Source organism: Strix uralensis, chromosome Z (assembly GCF_047716275.1).
Source record: "Strix uralensis isolate ZFMK-TIS-50842 chromosome Z, bStrUra1, whole genome shotgun sequence".
Taxonomy (NCBI): Eukaryota; Metazoa; Chordata; class Aves; order Strigiformes; family Strigidae; genus Strix; species Strix uralensis.
The window spans coordinates 7638572-7656384 of record NC_134012.1 but is presented as its reverse complement, the minus strand read 5'-3'; the positions used below and the strand labels follow the sequence as shown (position 1 = coordinate 7656384).

Genomic DNA, 17813 nt, shown 5'->3' with positions numbered 1-17813 from the left:
CCAGTTTTGCAAGGAGAATGCTGTGGGAAACGGTGTCAAAGGCCTTACTAAAGTCGAGGTAGACAACATCCACAGCCCTTCCCTCATCCAATAAGCAGGTCGCCCTGTCGTAGAAGGAGATCAGGTTTGTCAAGCAGGACCTGCCTTTCATAAACCCGTGCTGACTGGGCCTGATCATCTGGTTGTCCTACATGCGTTGTGTGATGGTACTCTGGATGAGCTGCTCCATCAGCTTCCTGGGCACCGACGTCAAGCTGACAGGCCTGTAATTTCCTGGATCATCCTTCTGACCCTTCTTATAGATGGGTGTCACATTGGCCAGTTTCCAATCTGTCAGGACCTCCCCGGTCAGCCAGGACTGCTGGTAAATGCTGGAAAGCGGCTTGGCGAGCCCCCCAGCCAGCTCCTTCAGCACCCTCGGGTGTATCCCATCAGGTCCCATAGACCTGCGTGTGTCTATGTGATCCAGTAGGTCACTGACTGTCTCCTCCTGGAATGTGGGGGGGTCATTCTCCCAGTCTCTGTCTTCTGGCTGAGGAGGCTGGATTCCCTCAATACAACTAGTCTTGTTATTAAAGACCGAGGCAAAGAAGGCATTAAGCACCTCAGCCTTTTCCTCATCACTTGGTACCATGTTTCCTCCTACAATCATATGCTTCACTTCTGCACATCTCTCCACACCATCCAACGATGACTTGCACACCTCAGTCTTCATGAGGGGCAGTTCTTCATCTTCATCTCTGTTGTAGTGCAAGTCTCCAGCATTGCCCAGAACATTGTCACCACTTTTTGAAGTGGGAGTATAATCTATGCCTTTGTCCTGAACTGCTCCTGTGTTCTTTCCATGTCTATGTAGAAGTGTTTGCTTGGCAATAGCATGTAGGTCATAGAAGAGGAAAGAGGCAGAGGCTTCTTTTTCTGAATGCTACAAGTCCCAGTGGCTTTGTCCCGCTACAGCCTCAGTTGCCTCAGGAAGATCCAAGGACTCCATGTGTCATTCTCCAGCATAACTGGCTCTGGTTTAAGGTCTAACTTTGCTGAGCTGTTGTCATAGGTACTGAATCCACAGCCTACCTGAGGTCTACTGTTACTCAAAACAAGTCCTGAGGGAAAACCTTGAAGTAAAGCCAGACATCCAAATGTAAGGACACTAAGCCAGTGTACAGAGAATAGCGGGTATTCCACTCCATTCCATTTGCACAAGAAAATGTCATAAGCACTATTTTCTTCAAAACCAATCTGCAGATTTAAGTCTTGGACAGTGAGTGTTGCTTGAAGAGTTTTGGATTATTTTTGTTTCTATAAGGAACAGTAAATTATAAATGATTTGTGAAGAAAGAAGGAAACACATCCTGGCTTTCTGAGTTGTTTTGTATTTAAAAACAAGGTCAAAATGGAGTTAATAAATGACCAGTTTTATTTTGTAAAAAATGTATTTCACTGATTGAGTTAGTTATTTGAAGTCTTGTAACCAGAAGATGTACAATGAATCACCCACTTGAAGTTAAATTCACATGTGCATCTATGTTCAGCTGAGTTCTTTTCTTACAAAACTGGGGCTCTCCATTTATAGGTTCAAGGCATCAAGTACTGACAATGTGGATCTGAGTGAACATGTTCCTTATTCTCCATGACAAGCTAATTACTGCTTAAAAATGGATGAAATTCTGAGGACCATAGAAGTTTGCTGTGATCTCTGGGGATTTTCCTCTTTCCTTTCTTGCTCTTTTTATTTTTTTTGCACCTAACTGAAAACTGTCTCTGTAGGCTTCTTTCTGTTTTCATTCCAGCTTACTGAAACTTCTTTTCCTTAATGTTCCTTTGATAAAGACTCCACTGTTTTAATATATAATTTTCATTGTGACTTTCATTGCTGCAATTAAGTGGCTAATTGAACAGTTTATAATGTGTATGCCTAATGGCTTCTGCAAGAGGTTAACTGTGAAAGGCATAGAAAATTAACACACAAAATGTTGCCTATGTTACTTTTACTGAGTAAAGCCTCAGAGATTTTGTCTATTTTGCTGTTTATGCCCAGTGAAACTCCTGAAGACGTTTTGATATGAAAGTTCCTTTGATATTGAATCTTAGATGTCAATTACAGTGTAATATGCCATAGTTTAAAAAACTTCCATGAAACATAAGTGTAAAAATCACATTTGGGGTCCAACCTGCAGTAAAAGATGAAGACTACAGTTAAACTTTTCTTCTCCTGCTTATCTTTCCAAAAATGTAGAGCAGCAATTTGGATTTTTTTGTCTGTCTTTAAAAAAATAGAGCAAAGCTAATACTAGCCTCTAAGAATACCTCCAATGAGCTTCTCACAGAATAAATAGAAGTTTAATCTGTCTTTGCTATTTATAATAATACACAGGCTTTAGAACACCTTTTATGCCAAAAAGTAGTAAAGTACTGGTTATGTGGAAGGATGTTTCCAGGTGTTCCCTGTATTAGTTACCAATTTTTTTAAAAATCTGAGGTTTTAATGTAATAATTTTATTATTATTAAAATAATGTAATCATTATTTTGTCATACAGATTGTATTTATGATAGAGCTACAACAGAATGAGAAGAGAAAGAGGCAATAATGTGAATGTAGGAAGAAACTTTCTTGTTTGCTTTTAAAACTATTTCTTCAGAAGTAAATATTTCTAACAAAAAAAAAAAAGTTGTCTTTACAAAGATGTATGGTGAAATGCTGCATTTGGCAAATCTTTGTTTTCAGGCAGCTAGGATTGTAAATGTGTTTTCTGTATACCTTCCCACTTTATTGTCACCACAGTGGTAAAAAACCAAATAGCTTATCTGAACAGTCTCTGTTTACTAGTAGAACCTGTACAATACTGCCCTTATGAAGGAACATTTCTTGTGTTGATCTTCATCTCCTCTGTGTTTAAACTACTATCCTCCCCTATTTCTTTACCACTTCTGAAATTTACACCTTTCCCCTTTCTAAATCATACTCACTTTCCTTCTTTAATCTGTTTGATTACAGGCCCTGTACATTTTTGGTATGGTCCTGCATTTTACTGTTACTTCCTTCCATAATGAAGGGAGTTCTTAATGTTAAAGTAACAGGCAAATAATCTTTCTAAAACTGAATGCTGATTCAAGGAGGTGTCTATATTAGTTATGATGGGCAAGGCTATATTTTACTGATCTTGCAGAATTTCAGCAGTCTAAATGGTCATATTTGAAAGTCTATATAGGTGTCTTTCCTTTTATTACATATAAATGTTCTATAAGCTTTCAGTTATTCATACTGTATTTGAATTTTTGCTGCCTCCATTAACTTTAGTGTGTGGTTTTTTTGCACAGGGTTTAACAATTCTGAGCGTATGTGTGACAAAGAGTTCATAATACGCAGAGCAGCCACGAATCGTGTCCTAAATGTCTTGCGACACTGGGTCTCCAAGCACTCTCAGGTACTTTCCTTTCTTCTCTCCATCTGTAACATGTCTGTGTTCTCCCAACAAAATATTTTTAGGCAGTGCTGCTGTATAGTGTTACAGAGGTCAAACAGCCTAAAAAGTCAATGCTGTAAAGGTAATATGGAAAATTCACTTGTAAAAACACACTGTTAAGTGAAGAATCCTTCACCTAGCCTTGCAAAGCTCTCCTGAAAATATCCAGTTACAACATTATTCCTGGTAACATTGCATGTGAGTGCTTTACTGTTGTAATATGTCTTGAAAGACACAATGAGCAGGTTGGATTAATTTTCCAGATTGTCAGCATTCAGTTATTTTGAGTGTGTTAAAATACTTGTGTTTGCCTACAGATACTGATCGATTTGTTGTGAATCGCATATGGAAAGAGTCACCAGTCCTTCATGTTAGTCTCTCTACAGTTATGACAGGACTGTGGGTCTGATATGTAGTCATAAAACTGTGTTGGCAGAGGAGGGAAAAAAAGAAATCTGAGTAGCTAGTAGAATGTCATATAGAAATGTCCTTTAAGCTGCCAGGTGAGACAAATATTGGCAGATTTTAGCATGCATGTAGAAGATTACCAGAAAACTTATTGAAAGAAACAAAAGAGGGAAAGAGAGAGAGAGAGATGGAGAGAAAGAAGGAAGGAAGGAGGGAAGGAAAGAAGGAAGGAGGAAGGGAAAGAGAAAGAGTAAGAACACTTTGGAAGCAAATGAAGGGTTTTGTATGCCTTGCATAGATGGTACTTCACAGCAATTATAGACTACTTTGTCACTACATCAAGAATACTTGACCTAAAAAGGGTTTATTGCACAGCTAACTGCAGCAATGTCAAGCTGTCCTATGTCAAACTCAATTCCCTTTTTAGCATCTAATGAGTTTAATTTTTGTAGAGGTTAAGTTTGCTTGAGAGTGAAGTCAGTAAGAAATGCGTAAGTGCGAAAATTGATTGTGTTTGAAAAGCTGAACAGCCCAGAATATATTAATAAAACCTCTCTTGGTATCATGGGAATGATTAAACATTTAGAGTTATTGGAAACAACCTATGTACACCAAGTTTTCTTTGACTACCTGTTAAATGAAAATCACTGCATGGCGAAATCTTGAGCTGTAATGGAAACGGCAGAAGTCTGTTATTACTGATCTGTGTTATGGTAGTGTACTGTACATGCTTATTGTGTCCCTGCTACAGTTCATATTAAGCAACTGCTATGACTTGAGTTGACCCTTGACGCTAATTAAAAGATGGTTAATTAATGTGACTGTGAAAATGTTAGGAGTCGTCAGACTTTTGTCTACATTAAGCAACCATCTACAACTAGTTAGACAAGTTTAAGTTTCAGAGCTGACCCTGATTGAGTTGTGACGATTCTCTATCATAAACACAGAGTAACTGTGAAGAGGGCAAGCATACTCTGTCATTGTAGCAATTTAGCAAAAATATACTTTCTCTCCTCAATAATGCAAGCGTCCTCTGCTTCCATTTCAAAAGTACCCATGGTATGGAAAAATAGAGTATTGTCCTGAAGGCAGACTTTGGCTTCTTCAGGGATCTGCTTGGTAGAGTAACATGGAATAAAGCCCTGGAGGGAAGAGAGGCTCAAGAAAGGTGATTCAAGGATCACCACCTCCAAGCTCAGGAGCAATGCATCTCAACAAAGAGGTAGTCAGCCAAAAACGCCATAAGGCTTACATGGATAGACAAGGAGCTTCTGGACAAGCTCAAACATAAAAAGGAAGCCTACAGAGGGTGGAAGCAAGGACAGGTAGCCTGGGAGGAATACAGAGAAACTGTCTGGGTAGCCAGTGAACAGGTTAGGAAAGCTAAAGCCCTGATAGAATTTAATCTGGCCAGGAACATCAAGGGCAACCAGAAATGCTTCTATAGGTGTGTTAGTGACAAAAGGAAGACTAGGGAAAATGTGGTCCTTCTCCAGAAGGAAATAGGAGATCTGATTACCTGGAATATGGAGAAGGCTGACATACGCAACAACTTTTTTGCCTCAGTCTTCACTTGCAAGGGCGCCAGCCACACCGCCCAGGTTGAAGAAGGCAAAGGCAGAGACTGGGTGAAAGAAGAACCACCTACTGTAGGAGAAGATCAGATTCAAGACCATCTAAGGAACCTGAATGTACAGAAGTGCATGGGACCTGCTGAGATGCATCGCAGGTCCTGAGGGAACTGGAGGATGAGGGGCCTAAGCCACTGTCCATCATATTTGAGAAGTTGTGTCAGTCCAGTGAAGTTCTCACTGACTGGAAAAGAGGAAACATAACCCCCATCTTTAAAAAGGGAAAAAAGGAGGACCCAGGGAACTACAGGCCAGTTAGTTTCACCTCTGTGCCTGGCAAGATCATGGAGCATATCTTCCTGGAAACTATGCTAAGGCAAACGGAAAATAAGGATGCGATTGGTGACAGCCAGCATGGCTTCAGTAAGGGCAAATCGCACCTGCCAGATCTGATGGCCTTCTACAACAGGGTTACAACATTGGTTGACAAGGAAAGAGCAACTGATGTAATCTACCTGGACTTGTGCAAAGCATTTGACATTGTCCTGCATGACATCCATGTCTCTTAAATTGGAGAGATGGATTTGACAAATGGACCACTCAGTGGATAAGGAATTGGCTGGATGGTCGCACTCAAAGAGTTGCAGTCAACAGTTCGATGTCCAGTGGGAGAGCAGTGACGAGTGGCATTCCTCGGGGGTCAGTATTGGGACTGGCGCTGTTTAACATCTTTGTTGTTGACACGGACAGGGGGATTGAGTGTACCCTCAACAAGTTCACCAATGACACCAAGCCAAGTGGTGTAGTTGATTTGCTGGAGGGAAGGGATGTGCCATCCAGAGGGACCGGACACACTGGAGAGGTGGGCCCATGCAAACCTCATGGAGTTCAACAAGGCCAAGTGCAAAGTCGTGCACATGGGTTCGGGCAATCCCAAGCACAAATCCAGGCTGGGCGATGAGTGGATTGAGAGCAGCCCTGGGGAGAAGGACTTGGGGGTACTAGTGGATGGAAAACTGACTATGAGCGAGCAATGTGCACTCGCAACCCAGAAAGCCAACCGTGTCCTGGGCTGCATCAAGGGAAGTGTGGCCAGCAGGGCGAGGGAGGGAATTCTGATCCTCTACTCTGCTCTTGTGAGACCCCCCCCTGCAGTGTTGTGTCCAGCTCTGGGGGCACCAACATCAGAAGGACATGGACCTGCTCAAGTGGGTCCAGAGGAGACCACAAAGATGCTCAGGGGGCTGGAGCATCTCCCCTGTGAGGACAGGCTGAGAGAGTTGGGGGTGTCCAACCTGGAGAAGAGAAGGCTCTGGGGAGACCTTTTAGTGGCCTCCCAGGACTTCAGGGGGCTACAGGAAAGATGGGGAGGGACTCTTGATTAGGGAGTGCAGGGATAGGATGAGGGGCAACAGTTTTAAACTGACAGAGTGTAGATTTGGATTAGCTGTAAGGAACAGATTGTTTTCTGTGAGCTTGGTGAGGCCCTGGCACAGGTTGCTCAGAGAAGCTGTGGCTGCCCACTCCCTGGAAGGGTTCAAGGCCAGGTTGGACGGGGCTTTGGGCAACCTGGGCTAGTGGAAGGTGTCCCTGCCCATGGCAGGGGGGTTGGAACTAGATGATCTTTAAGGTCCCTTCCAACCCAAACCATTCTGTGAATACTTTTTGCACCTACTTTTGCATTATGCTTACAGTTGGTACTGTTCTAAAAATATTAAGAGGACAAAGATAATTAGTAACAGTTCAACACTGTGCATTTTCAAAGTGGAAGTTATTACCTGGATGCCATAGTCTTTCATTGACTTTTATTTTTGCCATGGCAAGGGTAGCAGATTTTAATTCTCTAGCTCTCTTAATCCAGTATTCCAATATAGCAAATATTTTAAAATTCAAGGGCTTTGGCACAGAAAGTACCGAATGCTAGAGCAACAGAGCATGTAAGCAGCTTTTTGTGTTGTTTACTCATGAGACTAGGGAGACAGAAAGGACAAAAGACCTAAGCAAACCAGAAATGACTGAGTAGGTTTTGCCAAAAAAATATGGGACAGGACTGTTTTAAGGAAGACAAGTGAAGAATTACTCTCTGGCCAAATAGTATGAAATGTTGGCAGTAAAGATGTGTAGTCCTGGGAGAGCAGTAGCTCAGAGCCTCATTTTACAATAACAACACAAACTGCAAGCCAGAGAACCCTTAGCCACCAGTGTCTGGTGAAGAAATGCTTATTAGATTTTCAAAATGACAGAACAATGTAAGCATTAAAATTCTGTGAGATCAACAAACCTGCCAGAAACTTTATTACATTTTAAGGTATTTGCATCATTCTCTGGTCACTTAGTGCATTTGAGACATCCTTCACCTTCATCAGCAGCCAAGTGCAGATTTTATTTTTTTTAAAAAAAGTTAACAAAATAAGTTGATATTCGCGAAGATAAATGTGAATTTTGTATGCTTTGCTGATACTGTTTTCTCTCCACTTGGCTTTGAATTTGCTTTTGCTGCAAAAACTCCCAGCACCAAGTAGGCAATTTCTGTCCTCCATGGGAGAAGCTTCTCTTACTGCTTCGTAGAGTGTTCTTCCTGTGATCTGCCTGCCATCCTTGTGGTCATTGCTAGCCTGCACCACTATAAAAGGAGACCTACTGTGCACATTTTTTCTGCCATAATGTCATTTCCTTGTTACTAGATGCAAAGACAAACAAAGACATCATATAGGTAAACTGTGGGGCTTTCTTTAGTTCTTTTTTTAGGGTGCAAGGTGCTACTACAGACATGCTTATTGTTGCAGCATGTGAATAGCTCTGCAGCATAGCTAACTGTTTTGGTGTTCTCTGATCCACCAATGACAGTCAATTCTCTACATTTGTCTGTCTAAATTATTGTACTGATTTATTGCGCTCTAGTGCTCAGAGCACATGAGGTGCTGCACAGCCCCATGAGAGTGTGCTATGTTCAAAAATGTGTGCAACATAAAGAGGCTAACGCACAACCATCTGTTAAAAGTGCTCTTACATATATCATCCCATTTAGTTATTACCTACTCTCCATTCCTCTCTCTGGATCCCTTTGGCTTGCTTCAGTGTGCTGCTCTCAAGCATGTAATAACATGGGTCAGGTTTAGTGCATGAGCTGAAGGACAGAGAAATTATCCAAACAAATGGTTGAGTCTTGTGTTACCTCACTTTTCTCTAGTAAATCCTTGCCCAGGGTTTGGAGGGTCTTTCCTCTGCTGGGATATGGAATGAATTAGCTTCCTACAGTATCTTGCAACTGTGTCAAAACCATGGTTTAGGGTTGTTTTTTTTAAACATGTACTTTTAAAAATTTCAAAAAATTTATCTGAGTATGGACAGTATTTAATATGTAAACTCATCTGTGGCCAGGCAACAAAATCATTAAAATAAATAATTCAACCTATTTGGTGAGGATGTGATTTCATTAAATGGTTTTGTTATCTTGAAATCATACTAAACAAGGCTTAGGAAAAGGATTCATTATTTTTAAAACTTGGGTCATACACTGTAGGAGCCTCACTTAAATTCCAAGTAAATATACAGTGTTAATGTTGGATCTGCAGACCTTTCAGGAGGACAGAAGGAACTAATTAATGTCCCCAGCAGCTCCCAAGGCACAGATAAAAATTTGGGTAAAAACATCCTCACATAATGTGACATACACTTTTTGTTTTTACCACACTGATCAAGAGGAATCAAACCTGCATTGTTCATCAGCCAAAACCAGCACAGTGTGAAAGATGGCTCGTTTAGATTTTCTAGGGTTTTTTATTTACATTTTTGTTCTTTTCATTCCCTATCCCTCCTCTTTTCATTCAGCCACCTACAAGCCAACAAAGCTTTCTTTTTGCCCAAAATAACAGCAGAATGTTCATGTTTACATTTCATTTTTAAAATGTAATTGAGAGGAACAGCGTAGGATTCTCACGTTGTAAACAATGAAAACACAAATGGCGAGGCAGTCAGTCATTGTGAAGTCAAGAGTGTTGATGGGAAGAGAGAGGGCTTGTGAGGATAAAACTCCCACTGACTCCTGCAGAGATGGAAAAATAGGAAGGGAAAAGGAGGCCAAGAGAAGAAAGTATAGTATGATTTTCATTATTCTAGGGAGGTTTTGCAGCCTCATTTTCTTTGTTTAACAATACTTTCTTGTCTTTTATCTAAACACTTCGTGTTACAAAATCAAGCTTTTTCTGCTTCTGTGGCAAGCAGATTGAAATGGAGCTTGTCCAAGGAGAAAGCTTTCGCATCTGCTGATGAAGAAAGAGAGGCTGGCTTCTCCAGACTTCCCAGTTTTGAATGACAGCTGGGTGCTTGTTCCTGTTGGCTTCTTTGAAGATCTCAGCTGGAATGAATTGGCAAATCTTAACTCTGTTACAAACTAGATGGGCTGCCAGACAGTGTCAGTGAATTATGAAGTTACCACAAGACCTGGGAAGCAGACCATGGCTTGAATTTTGAAAGTATAGGTCATGTTCTCATGCCTGATACCTGTCTTGCTCCAGCTGTGAGATAATCTACTGTGAGTCATTTTCTTGCTCATACCAACAAAGCAGTGTTGGGTTTTTAACAAAAGGTTTTGTAGATATAGTTATTGATAGGGATTATGGAGGACACCTGTATACAGAGAATTGTCCAAGCAAAGATGATTTCAGTTAGTTAAAAATAGTTTTAGTGCGCATGAATTGGCCAATTCCATTTTGTACATTAGAATAAAAAATGAGATAAAAATTCCTGTATATGAGCCCCACTTAGCTCATGTTTAAAGGCATAAAGTGTTGAATATGATGCCTGGTAGAGTTACAGTAAGTTTATTGTAGAAATATGAACAAATTACACTTATGCCACACTTACTGTATGATAGCAAGATATGCTGTATTTTAACTACATTTCAATTAAACCCTTAGGATCTGCAGCCTCTGCCTTGAAACAGCAAAGAAATTTTTAGGCTTCCTTCTGAAATAAACAGATGTCATAGTACAAATTGTGAACTGAAGAAACAGAGAGAGGCAGAGCAAGGGAACCCTGAGTGAGCCTTCCAGCATGCCATTGGTCACTTAGTGAAGAAATCCAGTTTGCATAAACTTATGCCCTTTGCAGAATACAGTGATGCATTGAATAGTGATGCACTTAATTGCTGCTATGCTCTGTCCAATCATCACAGAAGTGTAAGGGCTTGCTATACCATGACCCTTCAGGGAACGTGAGTCACTCCCAGAATGGTAGCCAAGCTTGCAGTCAGTCAAACTAATTAGCCGTACTCTGCACTCACTTCTGCTGGGGCTTGACAGGTCTTTCTTCACTGAGGTCTTTCTGCAAAGCTCTTGAACGTACTACATTCCAGGATTTAGAGGCAGGGATGTCACATTTCTTGTCTGTCCTGAACACTTTAGTCTGACAGTAGGTAATGGCTAGATTCTTCTTTCAGGTTTTCTTTGTACTACAGGGTTACACAGTGCTTGGATAAGGAGATGTTCGTATTGTATATGCTGAGAATTACTCAGTCATGCTATTAACATAGCTTGTACTTTTAACCTGATTATATTGCATCAGGAGTGACAGACTAACACTGACACTGTAGAATCAGGACTGTCACTCTTCCGCAAATGACGACTGTCTCTTTGCACTTGAAACTAACTGGAAGACAAAGCTGTTGTCCTTTGCTTGCCAGGCTTACTTCAAGTTCATGGATGAATTTTCCTGATAGCCAGTTATAATACCCTTTATCAATTCCTTCCACATGTGTAAATGTATTGTTGCAGGTGAATTTATAAACATTTCCCTCAGCACAACTGTATGTGATAGTTGAAGTGTGCTTTTATGCTGGAAAATCAAATAGTGTTTTAGAGGACTGTAACACTGGAGTAATTTCAGTTAACTCTGGTAGAGTTTGATCTGCTGTGTACAAGATTAAGAGCCACTCCACTGATGCCACTGAAATAATTATCTGTTTACACTTTGGCATGAGAGCCAGATATACTAAAATTGTAGGGCAAAACCCATCTATTTCAAAATATTCCAAATTCCTTGTAAACAGTTTTTCAGTAGATTTCTCTCCCCATCTGCCCCTTCTTTCCCTCTCTGCAGTGTTTTCTGTAGGCCTTATCACTGACATACTCAAATATAAATGAGGTTCTCGGGTATTAGCTCCCTTTTATTTGTCTGAGTTAGTCAATGTTTCCTCACATTGTTTAAATGAGGAATGTTTCCTCTCACTTAGGAAGATTTAAAGACAGAGGGGAGGAAAAGCTTTTGGAGTTTCACTAAGCCCATGTCAAAATTTGAAAATTATATTCTCTGTATAAACCACCGATAGTAAATCTACATATTTCTAGCTGTACCTCACCAGCATAGCTAACTTCTATTTTTCTTGCTTTCTCCTTGTCTCTGGTGCAGTCTCTCTTATTCTGGCCATCACCCCCTCTTTTTTCTTGTTTTTTTTGTTTGTTTGTTTGTGTTTTGTTTTGTTTTGTTTTGTTTTTAAACTCAGCTGGAATAGGTTGCTTCTGAAGCACTTCTCATACTGTAGTACAGCTTTCCTGGCTCCTCCTGGAAAGGGAATGTGCTTGTACATTTTGCTTGTAAAGACAACACTGATGTCTAATCCTGTGCATGGTAGAGATGAACAGGCTGGTTATGAGTCTACTTAAAATGTAGTCATGCTGACTTTGGTGCTCTGTAGTTACAAAGGAGACTTCTGCTTTCATAGTGCAGGTGGGTGACAGCAAAATTAATACACTTCTCTGTTACTGCAGTCTTCTGCTGCTGGAAATTTCATTAGGTGATGCTGATCATGGTGCACGTGCTTTTGATTGGTTGGGAACTTCATACATCCTATTCTTATCCTAGGTGACTCCAGGGCAGACCTCCTACTTAACTCATCAGCTGAACTGTCATTTTTTCTATATCTGCATATTTCATAAGTGGTTTTGCAGTATAAATATTAAGTAAATTGGGAAGAAATATCTTTTCCCATTACCGACAGTATGGATTTAAAAATAAAAGTCAAAATTTTGCTTGGAAATCTTAGTTAATTTCTCTGCTTAAGTCAAATGAAAATCTGAGTAAGACCCACAAATCTTTAGGCTACTATGGACTCTAAAATGTATTAGAGGTATGTGCCCTCTCATGAAGGATTAGACCACTGTCAAATTGAAATGTGCCTGCTGGAAAATTGAGTGGTTCTCGTCTGACCTACTGAACTCCTTCTGTGATACGCAAATTTCAACTAAAAGTCTCTTTGAGCATTGGGGTAGTCTAACACATGCAGCAGTTTAAATGTAAACCAGTATAGCGGGTTTACTTAGGCTTGCCAGCCTTTACTGCTGATGGCAGGGTCTTGTCTGGAGTCCTTCTGCTGGCTGGCAGAAATAGTGAAATGTATTAACAGGTGATATGACAGATAAAAATGTTGCAAAAGTGATCTAAAATTGTATATGGAGATGTGATATACATGTATACAATATATCTAGACCTATGTATAGCTATATGTAGATGTATGTGTGCCAGTGAAATAAATAGATATAATATACATGTGTAATATATTAATATATATTCATATATAATGCCCATAATACATGTAGATATAATATGCATGCATTTATAGTTATTTATCTATAAATTTGGAATTGGTTGCTAAGGATTTTGGTGTTTGTATAATTCTCATGTTAACCTTTCTACATAAAGTATATATACATGTTCAACTTCAATGATTTCCCTAGATTTTTTATATATTGCACATCACACTGGTATCTCAGTACCCTGTAGATCATGAACTTCAGTGGAAGAATAGATTAGCTGTCAAGTTTTCTTCTGAATCTCACCTTTTTTCATTTTTTTCCTCCTCACATTATAAGAAGCTGCTGGCACATTGCTATTAAAAAGAATACCACCAAGGCACAAAAAAGACATTTTGGGAAGTAAGACAACAGCTGCAGAAATTGCATGGACATAGGGCCAGGTCTGTCCTGTGGGAAGGCTGTGCTGTGAAGTGGCATCTTCTAGTTGTGGTCAGGCTGGCATGGAGGTGTGACAGCGGCTGGGACTGAAGGAATCACACAAACCAGTGCATCCTCTGTCCCTATCACCCACGATAGCTTGGGCTGGCTATGCTGATAAAAGGCCTGGGACTTCTTGTTTTTCTGAGGTTAGAGAAGTGGGTTTTTCCACAATGAAGTTTCTTTAGAAGCCAGTGTAATTGAAGTGGAAGATAGCCTTAACCCTAGGAACTAAGTACTTGCCTAGCATACCAACAGTATGAGCATCCCCAGTGATTCCAGGGCTACTAGCATGTGGAGATTACTCAACAAACATGTTTTGCTGTTAACATAAAATGTATTAATTCTCATTGCTTATAAGAATTAGCATGTAAACATGCAAAAGCTGGAAACGTTTTGTTTTTGCTGAGTCTGATATTCATTCCCCATCCTATTCATAAAGGAAGTAACTTAAAAATCTAGACTTTTTTTGGTCATAAATCTAGCTGCAATAAAGCAAGACTTCTTGAGAAAAAATAGCATGTAATGAAGATAATCAATCAATTATGGTTTGAAAAACATACTTGGAGATAAAATACTTATGGTGTTGTGATCTGCCCATTTACAGTGACAGATAGAGAATTCTACCCAACGTGCTAAATGGGGATGTTAGATTTATCAGCTCTTGGATACCTTTTCAGTTCTTCTATAATATTTTTGTAACACTAGAAAAGATACCCAAGTTCTTTTATACAGTGTCCACTGTCAAGCTATAGGACAGACAATACTAATTACACTGGTTGCTTAAGCTTGTGCAGACTCAAGGTTTCTCCTTTAGCTAAATTTTGATAGTTTCATATTCCAAATGGCTTTCTTTTAAAAATCACTGAAGCGAGCAATACTCTTTGTAGTTTAGTTACATCCCTCATGCTTTCACTAATTAGTGCCATCTCTATACCCATAATAAATAAATAAATAAATAAATATCTCTGTCTTCTTTTGCAAACAGGCTAAAGCGGTTCCTAAAGGAGGCATTGTGGACAATTTTATAAAACAAACACAATGCGGTACCCAGAACTATTTTTTACTTGGCTTTGAGGTATATCCAAAGCCTAATACTGCGTGGCATCCTGTTCTCCAACATCCTCTAATAGGGACAAACTTCACAAGAAACTAAGGCACAAATACTAACTGATTTCAAAGTATGAACTAGCTGTGGCCAAGACTTTTGAAGAATGGAAAGGAGATGCTTGTAACAGGAGGGAAATGCCCAGGGCATTGCTAGCAGGCAACAGCAGGGTATTTCTGAGATATGACATTTTGAGCACCAGTTTTTCTCAAAAAGTGCTGTAAGTGTGGCTGTGACACCGCCTTTTTTAATGAACATGCATTCTCCTCTCATCTTAAGTATTTCAGCCCTTTTCCAAACTAAGCATCACTTTTCTTTTTGACTTTGAATGTGCTCTGATGCTCCACATCCCCTCAAGTGCAGGCCATGGTGTGGGGATGTGTGTCTTCACCAGGGGTGGTTCTCCCACGGTACACATCTCCAGAAATCGTTGATTTAGGAGCTTGTCACCACAGAAGGGGTTATAGCTGGTTCTTTGGAAAAATGAAATACACAGCTCTTGCACAGAGGTGCCAAATATTTCCCATTTTCAGTAACTTTGTAGCTTTCGTTCCCATGGAAACAGGCAGGGGCTTGCCACAAACACGGTCCTGCTTGCAAGTAACTGTGGGTTATCAAGGAAGATCTATGATGCACTAGATGACTGAAGGTTTTGCATTTAGTTTTCTTATCAAAATGCTAGCTTTGAGCTAAATAGAAGCATTTTTGAAGACTACTCCAAGACTTGCTTGCAAGTTCCCACCTTAAAGCTTGTATGTTTTATTGATCTTCTCCAATATCAGAGATCAACAGAAATGGTTATTGCGTGTTCCTGTGTTTGAATTGCAGTCCTGTGTCAGATATCAGTCTGCCTCAGAAGTAATTAAAATGCCAAAGCTCTTAAGTGCAGTTCCAGAGAGCACCAGTCTGATTTATTGAGCTTATTAGGTTGAGTATTCCACTATGTGGAACAAAAACCAGACCTTTCCAAAACGGTGAGTATGAGATAAGAAGTACCGGAGTGGGAGGCAGATAAACAGAGAAACTCAAGAAAACAGTAAAAAAAAAAAAAAACAGTGTCCAGCCTCCCTAGGCAGTGGTCTCAGTATTGCAATTAAACTGTTTTTCTGCTTTTATAGTCATAAATTTGACTATAGGAGAATAGAGAGGAGAGAAGAAGGAGAAGAGAGAGTAAGGCATTTTGTGAGTGTTGGTGAGATGCGATTCTTACTTCAGAAGAGAAAGGTTAAGTGATTTGCCCATTTCCACACAGAAGATAAAGGTCAGAAATGGAGATAAGTTACAGCCTTTGAGGGCTCCTACTTTTGTGGCCTGTTCACTACAACAGTTTTCCAAGTTTCTCTAAATAAAAAAAAAAAAAGGCAAAACTCAAAAGAGTATATCCTTTTAGTTATTTGATCAACTTTGTCAAGACAAAAGAAAGTAAAATTGTTTTCCTTTTTAGGATTTTGAGTTGAACAATGAGCTGAAAATGAATGTGTTAAATTTGCTGGAAGAAGTTTTGAGAGACCCTGACCTTCTGCCACAAGAAAGGAAAGCTACTGCAAATATACTGAGGTAAATACGTTTCTAATAATTTAGTATGTTAACTATAGCATGTGAAATAGTTAGGGAATCATGTATCCTAGAATTCACAGGGTTTTGGTTTTCTCCAGAGTACATAGTTTTGAAGGATTACTAAGTGGTTTATTAGCTATAAAACAGAACAAGTGTTAAGTTTCATTCATTAAAACACCTGTATTGGAACATTTTGCTGCAGAACGGCTCACAGCCATGGGTTCAGTCTATGCAGCAGGAAAAAATGCTGCCCAGTAAAGGAACAAGACCACTCACTATAATACTTTGAGGAACTTCTGTCTCAGTAATGAGCCATCTACTCTGCTAAGCTCACAAGAAGCTGATGATAGCCTGTTGTGTCATGACATCCTAACAAGACCATCCTTGCACCTTCCTTTGTGTTGACACCATGTCAAGTTCCTTGGGTAGCTTACAGACAGGAATTCTTGTTTAATTAATGCCATGAAATAAAAGACCTTTAAACTTCTGCATAAGCAGGACTGTTTAAATTAGGGTTAGAACACCTTATTTTGTTACTTTGGGTTGGTATTACTGTCGTGATTTGAGCCCAGAGGGCAACTGAGCACCATGCAGCTGTTCACTCACCCCTTCTCCGCCAGTGCTGGGAAGGAGAAAATGAAGGAAAAAGACTCAGGAATGGAGATAAGGGCAGGGAGGGGGTGGCTCGCCCATTACAGTCATGGGCAAAAGACACGCTTGTTAGGGGAAGAAAAAAGAACATCACTTTCATTCAAATCACTAACCACAACAACACTTAACAGACAGAGTGGGACAAGACACCTCCACCCCACCCCTTCTTCCCTGGACTCAGTTTTGTTCCCAATACCTCCACCTCCTCCCCCAACGGCGCAGGGTCAGCAGATGGGGAGTGCAGTCAGTTCGCCACTTCTTCCTCCAAGGCAGGGGAAGCACTCTTCTGCATTCTTCCCCCTGCTCCACATGGCTCCCCTCTCACGGGAGACAGTCCTCCATGAATTTTTTCTGGCGTGAGTTCTTCCCACAGGCTGCAGCCTTTCCTGGGCTGCTCCAGCGTGGGTCACCCCTGCATGTTGCAGTCCTCCCAGCGCTGCACAGCGGGGGCTTCTTCCCACAGAGTCCAAGCGTCCTTTGGGCACAGTCACCTCCTCCATGGGCTGCAGGTCGGCATCTGCTCCACCATGGATGTCCATGAGTGGCAGAGCAGGGCTCTGCCCTCTCACCATGGGCTGCAAAGGGGTCTCTGCTCCAGCACATCTCCCTCCCTTCCTCCTCCTTCCTTCCAGACCTCCTTCCTTCCTCCTTTCCTTCCAACCTCAATGTTCCCATAGGTGTCCTTCTCATAATTCTCCTCACAAGTTCCCAACCCCTTCCCAGGTTCCCCTTCTTAAACACATTATTGCAGAGACACAGCCACCATCACTAATTGTCTTGGCCTTGGCCTCGGCCAGAGACGGGTCTGACTTGGAGCTGGGGGAGCTTCAAGAAGCTTCTCACAGGGGCCACCACTTTAGCCCCCTCCCCTGCTACTAAAAACCCCACCACACACACAAACCCTGTGCAGTTACAGAGTTGAGTGTCTAGGCATGCCAAAAAGACAAATCTTTATATGCGTTTATCAGTGAAAATAATTCCGTCTACTAAGTGTGAATATTTTATAGCCACTGATTTTCATGTAAATTGTTCTACATTACTAAG

At 40.7% G+C, this 17813-nt stretch overlaps 1 protein-coding gene across 3 annotated transcripts in view; it reads left to right on the top strand.

The window, feature by feature from the left end:
- Nucleotides 1-17813, top strand: part of RASGRF2 (Ras protein specific guanine nucleotide releasing factor 2) — a 134114-nt gene that overhangs the window by 96963 nt on the left and 19338 nt on the right. For all 3 annotated transcript variants that reach the window (XM_074857299.1, XM_074857298.1, XM_074857300.1), the window contains exons 18-19: nt 3320-3426; nt 16006-16118. In XM_074857299.1, coding sequence (XP_074713400.1) covers nt 3320-3426; nt 16006-16118 — 220 coding nt within the window. The remainder of the gene's footprint in view (nt 1-3319; nt 3427-16005; nt 16119-17813) is intronic.